The sequence below is a fragment of the Benincasa hispida genome, chromosome 12, assembly GCF_009727055.1.
Source record: "Benincasa hispida cultivar B227 chromosome 12, ASM972705v1, whole genome shotgun sequence".
Classification (NCBI taxonomy): Eukaryota; Viridiplantae; Streptophyta; class Magnoliopsida; order Cucurbitales; family Cucurbitaceae; genus Benincasa; species Benincasa hispida.
Genome location: NC_052360.1, coordinates 3,173,648 through 3,188,795, shown reverse-complemented (window position 1 = coordinate 3,188,795; position 15,148 = coordinate 3,173,648). Strand labels below are relative to the sequence as shown.

Below are 15,148 nucleotides of genomic sequence, written 5' to 3'. Positions count from 1 at the left end.
AAATAGTATATGCATTCAATAATCCAAGAAACAATTAAAATAATCTGCAACAATCCGTAACTACATCTAAAACTCGAAGACTAGAACTCAGCAACTTATGGTACGATACAAATGTAGGCAGTCCATAACGTATCCAATAAAGAAAGGAAAACTCAAGGAAAGAAAAGTAAATGGGGCTCTTAACTCCCATCCTTCAGTTTGAGATCACCCTCCAACAATCTACTTAATCATTTACTCCTTTGAGAGCTCTAAGTTGTCGTCTCTACCTAGAAATTGGCTCCCAATAGAGACTTTAATTGACATCTAAAGAAAAACATAAGACTTCCTCCTTCATCGATATGTCATGAGAAGGTAGTCAAGATTGAGAAACCTGAAAAGTATTTTACCATCCAAAACAAAATTAAAAGCTCAACGCTACTATTGTGTATGTTTATAGAACAAAAAAGGCGAAGAAAACGAGTGATCAATTGCCCATGGTCACTCGGTTCAAAAGTTATGACCTAATTATGGATTATATATTTTATAATAGCCAATGGCGCTACAGCACTAAAAGACAGTGTCACATTGCCATGTAACACCCCTCATCGTTATAAATAATGCCACATTTCCATGCTAATTTTATTCTCACGAGTTACGGTGCCATAACTCGTCATCCACACTTTTTTAGTCCTTTTGACCTCTTTTCTTATCCTAGGTCAAACTTTGACCTTCCTAAAGGGTATTTCCCTCATTATACGCTCCAATTAGCCAATTCTGATCTAAATGCTTGATTTCTACACAATAAACAAATAAAGCTATAATGGACGTTTATGCACTAAAATTAACCAACATCTGAACCTAAGAAAGTACTTTTCAAATGCTTTTTACCACCCTAAACTTAAAATTTTGCTAGTCTCAAACAAAGAGAGAATAAGACCATAAGGAAACTCTAAACAAATGACTCAAGCCTTGTTATCAAAAAAAATACATGTTAGATCTATGAGTAGAAACATTCAAACATATCCTAACATTAAGAGATTTTAAGGTCAAAACTCTTTATCCCTCACATATATATGCAAACCTTTTTAATTAAGTCCTAGCTAGCTTGTCATGATTTAAAACGAATCTCTCTAATTTTTTCCTTGCTCTGGTTCAATAAAACTTATAAAAAATTTGTGTCATCATTTGCGTAGGAAAGACAGCTATTTGATTTTTATTTTTATTTTTTTAATTCGTTTTTAAGGGAAAAGAAGACCTCCTCAAACGTATATATATTGAATTTATCAAGATTGAAGCACATATCATATTTTCTATATTTAAAATCGAGAGAGAGAAAGATATGTGTACGTGTATGAATAATGCCCAACAACCCGACAACCTAACAACAATTACTACTACATTAACAACTCTCCTTTGCCTTATAATAATTCCATTCTGCCATTTTTTTATATAGAAAGTTAGAAACAGAGACAGACAAAAAACAGGAGAAATGGAAGAATCAACCGAGCAAATTCGAGCTCCTCTCAGTATGAATTTACATTTACGAAACTCTAATTCTCATTTCTGAATTAAAATCCATCACTCACCCTTCTTCTTTCTCTTTAATTCAGTTCCCAAGCATGAAGAAGAAGAAGAAGAAGAAGCTTCATCATCATCATCATCATCATCAAAATCTCCGCCGCCCGTGCCGGAAATAACTGAATCCGAAGAAAATTCCCCCATTCCACAAGTCGCTCTCACCGTTCCGACCTCCGACGATCCTTCTCTTCCCGTTCTCACCTTCCGAATGTGGTTTCTTGGCACTCTCTCTTGCGTTCTACTCTCTTTTCTCAACCAATTCTTCTGGTACCGTAAAGAACCTCTCTCCATCACCGCCATTTCCGCTCAGATCGCCGTCGTTCCTCTCGGCCGTCTAATGGCTTCCAAAATCACAGATCGGATTTTCTTCAAAGGAAAACGGTGGGAGTTTTCACTAAACCCTGGCCCTTTCAATGTCAAAGAACACGTTCTCATCACTATCTTCGCTAACTCCGGCGCTGGCAGCGTCTACGCCATTCACGTTGTCACCGTCGTTAAAACCTTCTACAAGCAACATCTGACCTTCTTCGTCTCTCTGATTGTCGTCGTTACGACTCAGGTCGGCTCGATTTTCTCCATCTTTTCTGGTTTCCCCTATATATTTTTTTCGAATTGAATGGATTGAAATGGAATGGTAGAAGATTAGGTGTTAGGTTTTGGATGGGCGGGGATATTCAGGAAGTATCTGGTGGAGCCGGCAGCGATGTGGTGGCCGGCGAATTTGGTCCAGGTTTCGTTGTTCAGGTATGGAATTCTTTGAATCTTCTTATCCAATTTAGTTTTTTTCTTTTTCTTTTTCTTTTTTTTTTTTTTTTTAATTTTCACTAATGACCCTTAGGGTCTTTATAATGGGTGGACTGCCCTCACATACCTTGCGACATGTTTATTGTAAAAAATTCTCGATAAAGATGGCCATCAGATATAACCATCTCTAACACAATAGGTTATAAAATATAGTTAAGTAAAAGATTAGCAATTGACATATGATTGTACTAGAAACCACGATGCATATTGTAAATGGATCATCCCTACAAACTCTTTTTCTTTACGTTTTCAATTATACCTTTTTGTTTTTAATATATACAATAAAATTTTGCTTTTAAAATGGTAATCGACACCATTTTATCAAGATCTGTTTTTATTTTAAGAGTTTAATTTCTATAATTATTGTAAATTTAAGACAATTTTAACACTTGGGTAAGAAAATTAGTAAAATATTTTCTAAAAAAAGATTCTGATTTAAAACTTTTTAAAACCACTTTTCATTATTAAACAAAATACCATTTATAATTTGTCAAAAGTACTTCGGACCATTCTTTAAAATTTAAATCAAACACCACCAATTCAACATTTTAGTTCTCCTTGAACATTTTTAAAAGACAGGTTAAATACACACTTATAATTATGTCATGTAAATTGATCATAGGCTAATTTTTACATTCATCAATGAAAAGAATATATTTTAAAGTACTATAATATAAAGGACTTAATTGAAAACTAATAAATGATGGAAACGAAATTGAAAAAACATATATATATTTGAAATGATATATTTAGGTTTGATTGAAATGAAGAGGAATCCAAACATGTGGGTATTTTTATCTTTCTTCTTTTATGTATTATTTATTTAGAAGAAAAAGACACAAATGTCACATTCTTAAAAAAAAAAAATGTAAAACTGTCGTGGGACATGAAGTGGCCAACCAATCAATATTAGAAAGCTATTTTCTTTATTCCAATTATTAAAATAATAATAATAATAATAATAATAAAGAGGTTAGATGTGTGATTTCTTTATCAACTTAAAAAAAAAGTTTGACACAAAATTAAAATTTAGGTTTTTCATCGGACAAAAAAAAAATCGTTCTTATAGAGCAATTAATTTTTAAAAATATATATATATTTCTTGGGGACTTATTTACTCAAATTTGAAAACTGATGAGTTTATTAGGCATAAAATCGAAAATTTAGATACTTATTGGAAAGTTTAAAAATTATTTGAAAGTTTAGAAACTAAATAAGTACAAACCTTACTGTTTAGAACTCGTAATTTAACTTTTTATGGAAAAAAAAATCTAAGTTTCAACACATGGAGTAGGTATTAGAGTATTAGAAATTTACTTGAGAGGTAGTTAGTGAGACAATACCTTCTAAGTCAACATGAACATAGTTCAAATTATGTGTTTGGAATATATTTTCAAGTGTTAAATTTAAAAAGTAAGTCATTTTGGAACAATTTTGAGTGTTTGACAACTACTCAAAATAGCTTTTGAAATATTTTTAAAGTCTATAGTTTAAATAAAAATGAGATTTTTAAAAACTACTTTTTACTCTAGTCATTTCAAACGAGCTCTACCATAAAGCATATCTCCGTAGATATACAAATTTCTTATCTGCATATTGTTGAACTTAAAAAAACATTTAAATATATCATCAAAGAATAAGGATGATCTATGAGATTTTATTAAAATGCAAGGAGTAAATTGAAAAATTTTAAATTATTGAGACTAGATTAAAAAAACTAATCCAAATTATGGGAATATACTAGATGAAACCCTTAAAATTATGGGGACGAACGTGGTAATTCAACTTTTTTTTTTTTAATGAATAGTGGGTCAACTTTTTGTTTTTAATAAACAATTTAGTATTAGTCAACTTTACTCAAAAATCAATTTGAATAAACTATAATTTAGTATCATTGATTACTTAAAACAAATTTGTAGTAGATATAAGCATTCTTATGATTAGGTTAATTTATTTTTTCTTATCGACTTATTTTAGGTATTTTTTAGATTAATAGTTCTTTTCATTCTGTTGTATTTTTGGTTATTTTATTGTAGTTTGAACTTTCTTTTTACTAGATGATTTTTGTGATTGAATCTGAAATTTTTCATTGTATTTTGAATGATTTGTTGGTTAATTTTCTTTAATTTATTGGTTAGTTCCAGTTTAACCAATTAATGAATATATTATCAATACACATATTGAAAAATTGTTTAAATTGAAATTAAAATTTTGAATCTGCTACCAAACACACATATATATATAAAAAGATCAACATGTTTTCTATATTAGTTTTAGAATATTTGAATCTTACTGCTTATTTCAATTTCAATTTTAGTTTTGATAAACTTAAATGTTGGAAGATACAAATGAATTTATTGTTTTTTATATATAATTTATAGATGGGAAATCGAACATTTAGCATCAAGGTCAAGTAGTACAAGCTTTTGTGTTAGCTGAGTGCTAGCTCATTCGTCATTCTAACCTTTTTACTTTACGTCTTTTAGTAAAAGTAAAACGTTCTTTGATTGAATCTTTTATTTTTTGCTATATATTCTAAATACAAATATATAGTAGTATGTATATAGGTAAAGTGAATTTAGTTAAGAGTAATTCTTTTATATATATATATATGGAGGTATGATCTCCTATATCTCTGCAATTATTCTAAAAAAACTGTAGGAGTGTAGAAAAAGAAAATATTGTGTAGTTTATATTCTAATACTTTTTAAATTCTTCCTTTCAAATTTTGAAAACTGGGTAAACTATTTACAAATATAACAAAATATCACTATATATCAAATATAGACCGCGATAGAAATTTATCAATGCCTGATATCTATCGCGGTCTATCCCCTAGCAATAGATGTCTATAGCGATTTATTTGTTGTCTATCATTGATAGACAATGGCATTTTATTATACTTGAAAATATTTTTAGCAGTTTAACATTTACTTTGAATATATTTTCAATTAACCAAAAATTATTTGTTATTTTTCAAACTATTTGTGTGGATTCATAAAATAAATCAATACATTGACTTGAGTTATTTTGTTTTAGCAAGTTTTTATTTTTATAAAACAAAATATTGAAACAAGAAAAAAAATTAGGAAAAATGTCTCTTTGATCCCTAATTTTCAAGAATATGTGTATTTGAGAAGCCGAGATGAAGGAGAGAGAACAAGAGGGTAAAGAGAGAAGAGGGAGGAAGAGGAGAGAGAAGAGTGAGAATGATTAAGAAAATATAATTTTTTCACATTATATATTTAATCAACTTTTTTGTTTAGATTTAATATATTTATTAGTTGAGGGACCTTTTAAACAAACTCAACACTAAAATGGTCCATTTGAATCATTTGGAACTAAATGTATCTATTCTTGAAAACTCAAAGACAAAAAGAATATTTTTTTTCAAAAAAAAATTGAAATTAAGCTATTGTTCTGTTTGATAATGAATTAGGACATGTATGTGATCATCATTTGATTTTTAAAAATTAAGCGTATAATTAATGTTTCTATCCATAAGTTTATATATTTTATTATCTACTTTTTATGAACATTATCAAAAATCAAGCCTGGTTTTTAAAACTAAAAAATAGTTTTCAAAATAATTTTTAGAATTTAACTAAAATTTCAAATATGTCATGATTAGGAAAGGTAAAAAAACATAATTAAAAAATTATGAGAAAATGAAATCGTTATCTTATTTTCATCTTTAAACATTCTAATCTTTTGTTGCAGTTTTTTAAACTTTACATACAAAAAGGACATTAGTATTTTCCATTATAAATGTAAACTTTTCATTTACTTGATTATTAGATGCTACATAAACAAAGGAATCATGATATCTTTTCATTAGATTTTTTAATATTTTAGAGTGTCAAAACTCTTAAGAGTTTTAAGGATTTTTTTAAAACAAAATACAAGGATATTTTTTATAATTTAACCTAATTTTTTTTAATCAAATTTTAGTGTATGAGAAAAATTAAGGTAATTGCATATTTCACATTTTTAAGGCTAATATTTAAGTGTTTAGCAACGTTTTAAAAGAATTGAAAATATAACAAAATCTATCAATGATAGATTTCGAGAGCTAAATCTAAATTTTGTTATGTGTAATTCTTTTGCATTGAATTTTATGTGTCAGTACTTTAAGTTAGTTAATTGCTATATTTGCAACTTTCCCAAAAATTAAAGGTTTGAACATGATTTTGATCCACAGGGCCCTACACGAGAAAGAAGAAAGAAGCAAAGGAAGTTTAAGCCGAACCCAATTCTTTGTTATAGCCTTCATTTGCAGCTTTGCTTATTATGTATTCCCCGGCTACCTCTTCCAAATGCTCACCTCCCTCTCATGGGCCTGCTGGATCTTCCCAACTTCCATTCTGGCCCAACAGCTCGGTTCGGGCCTTTACGGGATGGGCCTTGGGTCCATTGGGCTGGACTGGTCCACCATTTCCTCCTACTTAGGCAGCCCACTTGCTAGCCCATGGTTTGCCACTGCCAATGTTGCAGTTGGCTTTGCTTTCATCATGTACATTTTGACCCCAATTTGCTATTGGTTCAATGTTTACAATGCTCAAACATTTCCCATTTTTTCAGATGGTTTGTTCACTGGGAAAGGTCAAAAGTATGATATTTCTTCCATTATTGACTCCAATTTTCACCTTGATTCTGCTGCTTATGAAAAACAAGGGAAGCTTTATATTAGTACTTTCTTTGCTGTTACCTATGGTGTTGGCTTTGCTGCTCTTTCTGCTACCATTGTTCATGTTGCTCTCTTCCATGGAAGGTACTTTATTTCATCCTCCTCTCAATCAACGAAATATAATTCGTTATATCGACAGTTGAACGATAAATTTAGTCTCCCAACTTTGATGTGTCAGTGTTGATTATTTAAGTTAGTCGTCTCTAGGCTTAGAAAAGTTTTTATTGCGTATTGACTAAAGTAGATGTGACTTGACATGTCTAGTGCATTAATGTTGGTCGATCTGGTACGTCCTGATAGACAAATGGTAGAAAGAATTAAAGAACTAGACAGCTGAATAAAATAACACGACATATGTAATATACTCTCTCTTTTCGAAGTAGTGTATCATATGTTTTTACTTCACCCTGTTAGCCTGATTGTTCACTACTTTATATTATTTGTCTGTCATGTCATGGTAAGTTAGACTAAAGTTTAAAGACAATGAATTGTAATGTAAAATTTCTTCTTAAGTAAGATGACAAGTTGATGCAGGGAAATATGGGAGCAGAGCAAGTCAAGCTTTGAAGAGAAGACAATGGACATACACACAAAGCTGATGAGCAAGTATAAACAAGTTCCTGAATGGTGGTTTGTGTTGATTCTTCTCGGAAACATCACACTCACCATTTTCGCTTGTGAATATTACAACGATCAGCTTCAATTGCCATGGTGGGGAGTTCTACTCGCTTGTAGCATCGCTGTTTTCTTCACACTCCCAATTGGAATCATTACTGCCATTACCAACCAAGCTCCAGGCTTGAACATAATCACCGAGTACGTTATCGGATATATCTACCCGGGATATCCCGTCGCCAACATGTGTTTCAAAGTGTATGGGTACATTAGCATGAGTCAAGCCATTACCTTTCTACAAGATTTCAAGCTTGGCCATTACATGAAAATCCCACCAAGAACCATGTTCATGGCTCAGGTAAATTATTTTACTTCCTTCATGACAAATCATAAACGAGAAGCACTTTCTAAATCTTGTTGTTTTGGGTGTTTAGGTTGTTGGAACCTTAGTTGCCAGCTTTGTGTACTTGGGCACTGCCTGGTGGCTCTTGGAAACCATCCCTGACATTTGTAGCTCATCTCAATCCTTCTGGACTTGCCCGTCCGATAGGGTGTTCTATGATGCTTCGGTCATATGGGGTTTGATCGGTCCTCGTCGGATTTTTGGAGACCTTGGATACTATTCATCTGTAAATTGGTTCTTTCTTGTGGGTGCAATTGCCCCTGTTTTAGTATGGTTAGCTATGAAGGCATTTCCAGAGCACGAGTGGATTAAACTTATCAACATGCCTATATTGATTGGGGCCACTGGCTATATGCCTCCAGCCACTGCTGTGAACTACATCACTTGGATTATCATGGGGTTTCTTTCTGGTTTTGTAGTATACAGATATAAGCCAGAATGGTGGAAAAGACATAACTATGTTCTCTCTGGAGCATTGGATGCTGGTCTTGCTTTCATGGGGGTGTTGTTGTACTTCACATTAGGGCTATCAGAGATCACCCTCGACTGGTGGGGGAACGACCTTGACGGTTGTCCGCTAGCACAGTGCCCGACCGCAGTTGGAGTTGCTGTGGAAGGATGTCCCCTCTTCACTTGAAGAAGCATTCAGAATGAAAAAGGCAATTTGTTTCAAGGTTTCACTATTTCTGTTTTTGTGTATAATTGTCAATGAAATTATTGGCTTCTGGATTTTTTGGACTTCTTATGGGATGATTTCCAGTGTAATTATAAGGTCCCATGCATAATATTCTTTCAAATTTGAGTTGCATAAACTTGTAAACACTTCAAACCATAAATCAAGCTAGAAATTCAGTATGTATTTTGTTGAAGATTAAAATTGACTTGAGTGGATACATTGATAAAGCAAGATTTCCATGTGGAAAGTTGATATTTTTCTTGTTCTGTATGGTATTACAGATTTCCATTTCCAAATATCAAAATCAAAATCTAATAACTTCCCTTCCCAAAAGAATAACCTTGTTTCTACAGAAAATGTTTTCAAATTGGAAGAATAGAGGGACTCACAAAGGCATAAAAACAGTAAGCCTTGAACTCAAATTAACACACACAGTATTCTCCGAACCGATGTTGCGAGCTATGTAAATAAATAAATAGATCTCGATTTCTACAGCTTCAATGCCTGTTTCGCCATAGTAAGAGCCCCTTCATAAGTTTGATTTCCACCAATAAAGCCACTCATATGAACAAACACACAACCAGGTATCCCAGACTCCTTTGAGAGTTCCTCATCCCTTAAACCTCGCCATTGGGCAGGCAGCGGCCTACGACTCTCAAATCTGTCAGGAGATACTGCCACCGCTTGCACTCGCCAGTGTTTGCTTCTATCATCCTGAACACCACAACCTATTAGAATGAGAAATAACAAAACGTGTTCTGAAAATTTGATTTGTTCTGAACATTGAAAGTTATACATACTTGATAGAGCACATATTTGATCGAATTTTCAATCTTCAACTCCTGTTCGAGCTCAAATAGATGAAGTTTCCACTGTCGAGAAAAAGAAGATTACACAAGTTCTTTGAGTAAAGTAAATCAGTATTTGTAAATTGATCAACGGAAGTGTTAAATTATCATCCAAAGCAATGAAAACCTATGCTCATTGCAAAGTACATAATTGTGGTCATATCATAACTTACAAGTACATCCATAAAAAATTTAAAGAATGACATTACCTTTTTATGATTTAGCTACAAGACAATAGAAAACAGAAGTGAAACATAACAATTATGAAATATTCTTTCTACTTGAAGGGTTCATTATATTTATGGTCAGGTTAAGCAATGCCTATGCATGTTATACAAGAAAAATATAAAAATTACTCCGTTAAAAGGCAACTTGTACACGATGGAAAGATCCAATGTCTTTCCTCTGACGGGCCAACAAAAATTACACAAGAGCACTCAAAGTACATTTCATTTAAAAATAAAATAAAAAGCAATTTCAATCACTTCTGAAAAAGCAAGAAGCCAACAAAATTAATGAACCATTAGTAAACTAACTTTAATGTTACTAAATTAGTCATATCACTAATTCTTATGAAATGTTACTGCAAAACAAGCAAGACTTACGTGATAGAACTCTGGTAAAGAACTATTTAACAAAGTTAACAGAGTTCTCTTTAGAAGCAGAAAGAATCAACCAGAAGATGCAATAATCAAAGGTCATATGCAAAAAAAAAAATTGACTCCTTATAAGTTGAAACTGTGTTTTATATTCATCAGTGCATTGCTTAAAACAATAAACTGGCCTTATTATCTAATAACAAAAAACAGATGATCAGAGACATTCACAACCAAATGACCCCAAAAACACCTGATGATGAGGAAAAAAAACTTGTGCAACTTTACGTTTCAGTAATAATATAAAAAGAAAACAAAACAAAGTGGATAAATCCGAAGTCCAAACCTCTCCAATGAAAAGCAGCAAAACAAATAAGTGAATGAAGAAAACCGGGGTTAAACGCAAAAGAACAAGTGCTTACAGGGCAAAATGTTGCCAAAACCATTATTTCTCCACTAGGGTCAATATCATGTCTTGTTGCAAGACATCCTATCACAATTGATCTAGCTGGTAGCCATGACTTTGCATGAAATCTAACACTCTGAAATTAAGCAAGAGTTAGGAAGTCAATGAAGTACTTAAAGTTTAAGGAAATGTAGAAAATGTGTGATGCTTAGGTTCATAGTTCAAAAAGATTATTTCATATTCATTCATTTTAAGAAACCTCACATCTAAGAACTCGCTGCCCGCCAGGGCCATTGCTTTCTCAAATGCCTTATTCTCATTCTCGGGTGATTGATCAGGGTCTATCCAGTCCAAATTCAATCTCCCCACCCTTGAAGATAGGTGTGTGTTATTCACATATTTTGGCGGCTGGTCAGTATCATACTGATTAATGCCGTTATCTACAGCATCAATTGCCTGAAGAAATCAACGTGAATGTCAAAAGCTAAGACATAAACCAACTCTAGCTGAAAAACCTCAAGTTCTAAATTTTCTATAATACTTAACAAAAGAAACAACACAAAGGATCAATCATTGAATTGAATTAGCACCTCCATGAAACTTTTGTAAACAGCCAAAAATAGCCTGTGCACATCTGGGTGCCCTTCATCAACTTGAAGTTCTTTCGCAATAATCTCCTTCCCAAAATGCTGAAGCAAAACAACAAGAAGAACAAAAACAATGATAACTACTAAGCTATAAGTAATTTAGCATGATAAAGTATACTAAACAACAAAGTCGACTACAATATTTAGTGAAGTAGAAGTAAAAGAGACAACTTGCAAATATAATCATAACCTTAGTCAATTTATTACTACCTTATAAACAAGACCAGCGCTGCTAAGCTTAGTGGTGAAACCATGGCCAAAAACTTCTTCAAACCCCTTTTGATGATGATCATATCGATCATGACTTGGATCATATACGCCCCCAACATCAAGGACTGCATCAAGACCTTGTAATACCTACCGCACAAGACACAACTCAATCAGAAATGCAAAATCAAGACCATAAAATCCCCAAACAAACACATGAAAAGGAAAAAATCACAAAACGATTAAGACCCAGTTCAAAATACTCAGTTCTCTCGCAAGAACCCCAAAATTTAAATTCAAATTCTAGGAAATGTGTTCAAATATGAAGCAAAACCCAATAGTGTTAAACCCGACTACTACTCAATTTTCATCTTCATTCCACAAGATTAAGAATGGGCAAACGCAAACCTGGGGATCACGGGTTCGAACAATTTGAGCATTAGAGAACTTATCCGTCAAGCGAATCATGAAGCAACCAAGTGCTTCATCGCAGTGGAAGCTCCCATGGTGAGTCCCGACTCGCTTTACGGGAATGGAATCAGCAGGAGAAGCAGGGGAAAGGGAAGCGAGGGGAGAAGTAGCCATGAAAGTGCGTAGAAAGAAAAAGTTAGGGAACGAGAGGAATTGCTTGTGGTTAAACCCTAAACCTCTGCAAATAATGACCATAGCTTTGAATTACTTGGGTTGTTTGAAAGTTTGGTCTTTTCAGCTTCCTTGTTGTGGAAGTTGAAATTCGATTATGGCAGTTCCAAGACAAGGGTCGATCTGAATTCCATCGTGGGCTTCCCTCCAGGCAGATTTGCACGGAAGGCTTTCATTTGGCCCAACATTTAAAATCAAATGAAAAATGGCCTCCTACTTACGTCACCTCCCGTGAAGTTACCAGATTGACCTCAAACGGGTACAAAATCTTATACTTGAATATTATTTTTACATCTCATTCTTGCACCTCACAATGACATCTCGTTTTCGTCCTCTCGCTTCTCGTTAACACTATACGCACAAAATCATTCCTATCAGTCTGGTCTCTAATACTAATTAATGATCCTATTTGCTTGAAAATGCAAAAATTTTTGTCAAATCATGCAATTCTTTCAAATCAATTTAAGTAGGATTGAATCAATGTGTATTTAAAATAAAGAACAAAAAAAATAGATGAAATAACTATCGGTTGGTTGTTGAAAATCCATTTTCTATTCAATTGCAACGTATCAAAGACCAAAAAAACTGACATTTATTATTTTGTAATGATTGTTGAATCATCACAGACACTCAGTTACACACTCTAAGTAAGTAAATGCTAAGTCTTCATTGTTTTAATTATTTTCTAACACTTATACTAGATACAATGACACAAGAGTGTGTCTCAGAGTTACACGAGCGATAGATGAGAGAGAGAAACAAGACGATAGGAGCGAGCATAGAGAGAAAGAAATAGCAAGAAGAAAAGTGAGAATGAAAGGAGAAACAGAGAGATGAGATAGAGGAGTGAGAACGAGAAACGAGAACAAGAATGAGAAACAAGAAATGAGCGCGAGAGGCGAGAGATAGGAGTGAGACTTTGACAGAATTGTAATTAGTAATTTTTATATAATTTTTTGTAGGATAGAAGAGAAGTAACTTTTCATTCAGTATGGTGGTGCATGGGATAACAAAGAATTGTGCTACAGTAGAGGTCGTTTGAAGGATATCATGATGCCAACCCCATTCAATAATTGTGAATTGAGTGCTAGATTATACGAACTCATAAAGGTTAGCTCTTTAGAGTTCAAAATTTTCATGAGGGTCAAATGCAAGTTGGATTATGAACGCCCTTCAGTTTTCATAATGGATGATGGTGACGACAAATTTCTCTTCTCATAAATGGATCGTAATAGACCTTCTATCTTTGTCAGTTTTGAAGAAATGAATGAGGATGCAACTTTTGAGGACACATTTGTTGAACACGAAACTGGGTTAGCAGCACATGTAAATGAGGATCCAGAGATTTTTTCGACGATAGTCTCTATGGCAAACGACAGCGCGAACCCATGGGATTTGTACGCTACCCAACCTTCTTCTGGTCAGAAAAGAGGTCATTATGACACAAATGTCGGGGATGACATTACTAGAGATGTTGTTGTTAGCAGTGAGATTTACCACAAACGTACCTCGCCCGACTCTGCATCTGAATACACATACTAAAATGGGTGGTTCTTAATCTCAAACTAATTAATTTTAGTTAATTAATTAATTGATTAATTGATTAATATTTTGACGATAACAAACTTGCTTTTATTTATTAATAATTTAAGTGTTTTGAATTCTCTACTGCGTAAAGCTCGGAATAACGATTCCAACACAATTTGAATTACCTAAATTGGACCTCAAACGAAGAAGATATGACTAAAATAATCTTCGAAAAAATCTCGAGCTAATGATGTGACATAATTTTTCTCATCAAAGTGGACTAACTAAAAGGTGTCACTTGGACAAATGGAAAAGTAACACATGATAGGCTTTTGATTTTTGGATTAGTTTTAAAAAGAAAATGAATTTAATATTATTTTATGTTTGTGTCTAAAGGCTGGTTTTGGACACATGGTGCGTATTGCTTTTTGTTGAGTTTTAAAAGATATATTATTATATTATTATTTTTGTTTGTGTCTAATAGTTTAAAATTTCCATCATTGATTTTTCTTTTCCAAGATCCAATGGCCCAAATTAAATGTGGTTTTCAACAAATTTTTCTCTTTATTTAAACTCATCTTCTTCTCCAAGTTATAACAATAATTACACATTTTCACAATCCTCAAAGTCATCACTATTATTTTTTCCAAGCTCTTAATGTTTCTTTTACATCTTATTCTCGAGAGATTTATTATATTGAGAGGATTAATTTATTGAGTGCTACAATTCGTAAATATACTATTTTAGAGATTTTTTCTCATCTTGTTCTTCATTTTTAAATATAATGTAAAGAGTTACTCTTGAACCCAAGTATTGTAACGGTTTGATTCTCAATTGTGGAAAAGATCAGGTTTGTTATTGCACCTGAAAAAGAAACGTTGTAGCAATTCGACTCTAAGTCTTGGATAGAGTCAAATTCGTAATGACATACCCAAAAGGAGCTTAAGAAGTTGATATAGGTCGAGTTGTGCTGAACCACTATAAAAAAATTCAGTGTTAATTTCTCTATTCCTCCCCTAAGTTTGCAATTAATGTAGTATTATAGTTCATTACATGAAATGAGTTGCAATATTTGTTCTTGAAGTTAATTGCTCATATTTGTATATTTTGATTGGTGGTTCTTAAATTAATTTCTACATTCTCATCAATCTTGTTATTAAAATCAAATTGGGTGCTCTAAAGTAGTATTATTAACTTATTGATTTGTTTTGAATGAAATTTATTTGGATGAATTTATTGTTTAAATTACTTATTAACAAAAAGTTTGTTGATTTATTTAATTGGGCTCACATTAATAAAAAGTTTTAATTAGTTTTAAATAAACCCTATTCACCCTTTCTACAGTTGTATACGGTCCTACAATTGGTATCCAGTTGCTCTCTTGTTTGTAAACAAATATTTTCATTAATTATTTTGGATTGATACCCATTATTTGAGTTTTTCACTCCTACAGTTGGTATCAGAGCGCACAACTCTTCTACATAAATTATTTTTCAAATATTTTAACCTCGAAGTATCTTATTAATATTTTGA

The 15,148-nt window shown here is 32.6% G+C and overlaps 2 protein-coding genes across 2 annotated transcripts; one reads left to right on the top strand and one right to left on the bottom strand.

Annotated features, from left to right (window-relative positions):
- The first annotated feature begins 1,303 nt into the window (after window positions 1–1,303).
- LOC120093015 (oligopeptide transporter 7) lies at window positions 1,304–8,943 on the top strand. The gene is made up of 6 exons (XM_039051307.1): window positions 1,304–1,505; window positions 1,590–2,116; window positions 2,204–2,301; window positions 6,563–7,132; window positions 7,583–8,021; window positions 8,098–8,943. The coding sequence occupies exons 1-6, from the start codon at window positions 1,469–1,471 to the stop codon at window positions 8,701–8,703; spliced, it is 2,277 nt and encodes a 758-aa protein (XP_038907235.1). The 5' UTR covers window positions 1,304–1,468; the 3' UTR covers window positions 8,704–8,943.
- Window positions 8,915–12,192, bottom strand: LOC120093016 (MYG1 protein). The gene is made up of 7 exons (XM_039051308.1): window positions 11,855–12,192; window positions 11,450–11,596; window positions 11,183–11,281; window positions 10,857–11,048; window positions 10,609–10,728; window positions 9,543–9,614; window positions 8,915–9,456 (listed from the first exon to the last, which is right to left on the bottom strand). The coding sequence occupies exons 1-7, from the start codon at window positions 12,110–12,112 to the stop codon at window positions 9,232–9,234; spliced, it is 1,113 nt and encodes a 370-aa protein (XP_038907236.1). The 5' UTR covers window positions 12,113–12,192; the 3' UTR covers window positions 8,915–9,231.
- Window positions 12,193–15,148: the final 2,956 nt, after the last annotated feature.

Excerpts from the sequence above, each read along its gene's own strand:
- LOC120093015 (XM_039051307.1), top strand. The coding sequence starts at position 1,469 with ATGGAAGAATCAACCGAGCAAATTCGAGCTCCTCTCA. Across the intron at positions 2,117-2,203 it reads TTGTCGTCGTTACGACTCAG|GTGTTAGGTTTTGGATGGGC; the intron begins GTCGGCTCGATT and ends GTAGAAGATTAG. Across the intron at positions 8,022-8,097 it reads GAACCATGTTCATGGCTCAG|GTTGTTGGAACCTTAGTTGC; the intron begins GTAAATTATTTT and ends TTGGGTGTTTAG.
- LOC120093016 (XM_039051308.1), bottom strand. The coding sequence starts at position 12,112 with ATGGTCATTATTTGCAGAGGTTTAGGGTTTAACCACAAGCAATTCCTC. Across the intron at positions 10,729-10,856 it reads CGGGCAGCGAGTTCTTAGAT|AGTGTTAGATTTCATGCAAA; the intron begins GTGAGGTTTCTT and ends GCTTAATTTCAG. Across the intron at positions 9,457-9,542 it reads TCAAATATGTGCTCTATCAA|GATGATAGAAGCAAACACTG; the intron begins GTATGTATAACT and ends TGTGGTGTTCAG.